The following is a 2,500-nucleotide window of genomic DNA, read 5'->3' as shown; positions in this document are numbered from 1 at the left end:
CTCGCGTTGGAGTGCGCCATCATGAAGGGCAATGGGCACGGCAGCTGGCTCTTCTTATACATCATCTGCAGGAGCACAGGGGCACACACAGGGTTAATATGAACCCATACTTCTCCACACCAGGAGCACAGGGGCACACACAGGGTTAATACGAACCCATACTCCTCCACACCAGGAGCACAGGGGCACACACAGGGTTAATACGAACCCATACTCCTCCACACCAGGAGTTAAAACAAAGCACTTTAGAACAAATGGTGTTTTACAGTAAGCTATACTTATATCCAGTGTTATTAGTAATCAATTTATTTATTGAGAATGAACTAATCAATTTGTGCACTACAGTATTCGTGTGTTTGGCTGAATACCAGAAATTTGTTTTGAGAGAATTTAATTTCGTGGCTAAACAAAAGATTGACGTCAAACCCTCTCTAATATCTATTGTCAGTGCTGTGCACCCCCCCCCCCCCCCCCCCCAACCCCACCCCCACTCCCACCCCCCAAATCACTAACTAGCGGTCTGTAACTGTGGCAGACGGTTGCATATGAACCTGGTCAACGGGGGACTCTTAGCCGTAGCCCCTTGACCTGTTAGCACGTGCTTATTATGCGGCCTCCTCTCCAGGGCTGCCCCGCTGAGACCCCTTTGTGTCCCCCGCTCTGCTTTGCATGGCTTATGATCTGCGGCCATCTGGGCTGCTCTGCATGACTTTAGCTGGTGCTAATGGCACTGTTGGTGCTGACACCTTTACCCCCCCCCCCCCCCCCAACGCTCTTTGGGAACAGAATGGGCTTGTCCAAATGAGTGAGATTCATATGGGTCACAGTCTTTCAGCCATAGCTGGGTTTCTTCCTCTCTAAGGAGGCTTTAATGTAAATTTGATGGTGTTTGTAATCTGCAGTGTTTGCCTCTGAAAGCTCTGATGAAATGCGCTGGAATGATGTTGGTGTGAACGGAGCTGATAAGCACACCCTCTGCCCTATTTCCTCCACAGGTATGAAGAGCTTTTCAATATGGACGCCGCTCTCAGGTCTCTCCGGGTAGCCAGGATGCTATATGTTTTGCAAATGGCTTTCTTCAACAAGGCCAAAAACTGCTCTCTAGCATTCTCTGCCAGCACAGACACTTCAGGAATTCCTGGGCAATGGCTATACTGTGTGTGTACTACATAAGCACAAACTGTAGAGTTTACTTCTGACTAGATCATGTACTGTATGCCTAAATGAACTGCGCTCTACGTGGCTGTGTGTGGATCTCCAGGAGGTTATAATGAAGCTGCAGCTGGGTACTGATGACAGATTCCCTCGGCTGAGAAATTCCTAACACAGACGATAAGAGCGAGCCGCAGACCCTTTCTTATCGCGTGCGCCGGGCAAGGCGCTGCTCAGGGACACTGCCGAGAGCTCTCAAGCTCCAGCACACGGCCCGGTGAAGGACGCTACGTGTTTGCTGACATTACAAGAGAAAAGACAAATGAAGCCTTACCACGCCCAGGAAAAACACCATGCAGGAGAGGGGAGAATCCACTGGTGTAGCCCAAATAGCCTGGAAAAGCAGGAGTTCAACTGACATTTAGCTTAAATCCCGGGTGACATTTCCTCCATTGTAATTACAGGATATTTACTCGCATATTCAAACAGGCAACTAAGCTCATGGACTGAGCTGGCAAAGTGGCAAACAGAGACATGAATGTGGTTTGTTTTTTTTTCAAACAAGGGCTTACCGAGGTTTTTGAGCAGCGAGAGGGGTAAGATGATACCCATGGACACAAACACCACCAGGTAATTGCCATTGAGGTACCACTCACTAAAAAAAGGAAAGGAGAGACAGACAAAGACAAAGGTGTAAATCATTTTTAGTCTTTGACCTCCATGACACTTCTCTTATAGACAAGAAAGCTACCAGGCTTCAGCTCACAGTTAGTTTAGTCCAATCTAAAGGAACAACAAGCAGCATGGAAAAAAAAACGTGGGGGTATTGTTTGGGAAACAAGTCTGGTGAGGACTATTTTAAAAGTACTCTGACAGCACAAACGTGAATGAACCACTTAAAACACAGTGATTTCATCAGCTCAGGTGCGTATTGCGAGTTGTGGGAGTGCAAGGTACGCTCATCCTTCAGGCCTTGCTGGAGAGAGTAATTACCTTGTCAAGAATGTGTTAAAGAATCTGCCTTATGACTGTGCGACAGTGACTGACAGACTATAAGTCCGTAAACATTCACGTGGCCTTTCGACTTCACACAGAAGACTTAAACTCACTGACTGACATAATATGATGAACCATTCAGCTGAGAACTCTTCAGATTATCGGGCACTTTTATGACGCCTACCGGCATCAAACCCAAATACGTGAGATGCCAAAGAGCAATACTGTGCCTTCACAACTAATATCTGCTTTTTGTTGTGGTTGGTTTTACAGATTAGTGGTCTTGTCTGGTCGGTGGTGACTGTTGACTCAGAGTAAGCTGTACTTACAATACATGCTCACATTCCTCAAC

General features: G+C 46.9%; 1 protein-coding gene across 1 annotated transcript in view; it reads right to left on the bottom strand.

Moving 5' to 3' along the window:
• Positions 1 to 2,500, bottom strand: part of slc38a4 (solute carrier family 38 member 4) — a 19,733-nt gene that overhangs the window by 11,335 nt on the left and 5,898 nt on the right. Inside the window, 4 exon segments of the mRNA XM_062517950.1 lie at positions 1 to 65; positions 1,487 to 1,516; positions 1,518 to 1,546; positions 1,725 to 1,807. The exon segment at positions 1 to 65 is cut by the window's left edge and continues 196 nt beyond it. Coding sequence (XP_062373934.1) covers positions 1 to 65; positions 1,487 to 1,516; positions 1,518 to 1,546; positions 1,725 to 1,807 — 207 coding nt within the window.

This window comes from Sardina pilchardus, chromosome 17 (genome assembly GCF_963854185.1).
Source record: "Sardina pilchardus chromosome 17, fSarPil1.1, whole genome shotgun sequence".
Classification (NCBI taxonomy): domain Eukaryota; kingdom Metazoa; phylum Chordata; class Actinopteri; order Clupeiformes; family Clupeidae; genus Sardina; species Sardina pilchardus.
Note: the sequence above shows the minus strand (reverse complement) of the source record. Positions and strands in the feature narration are given on the sequence as shown.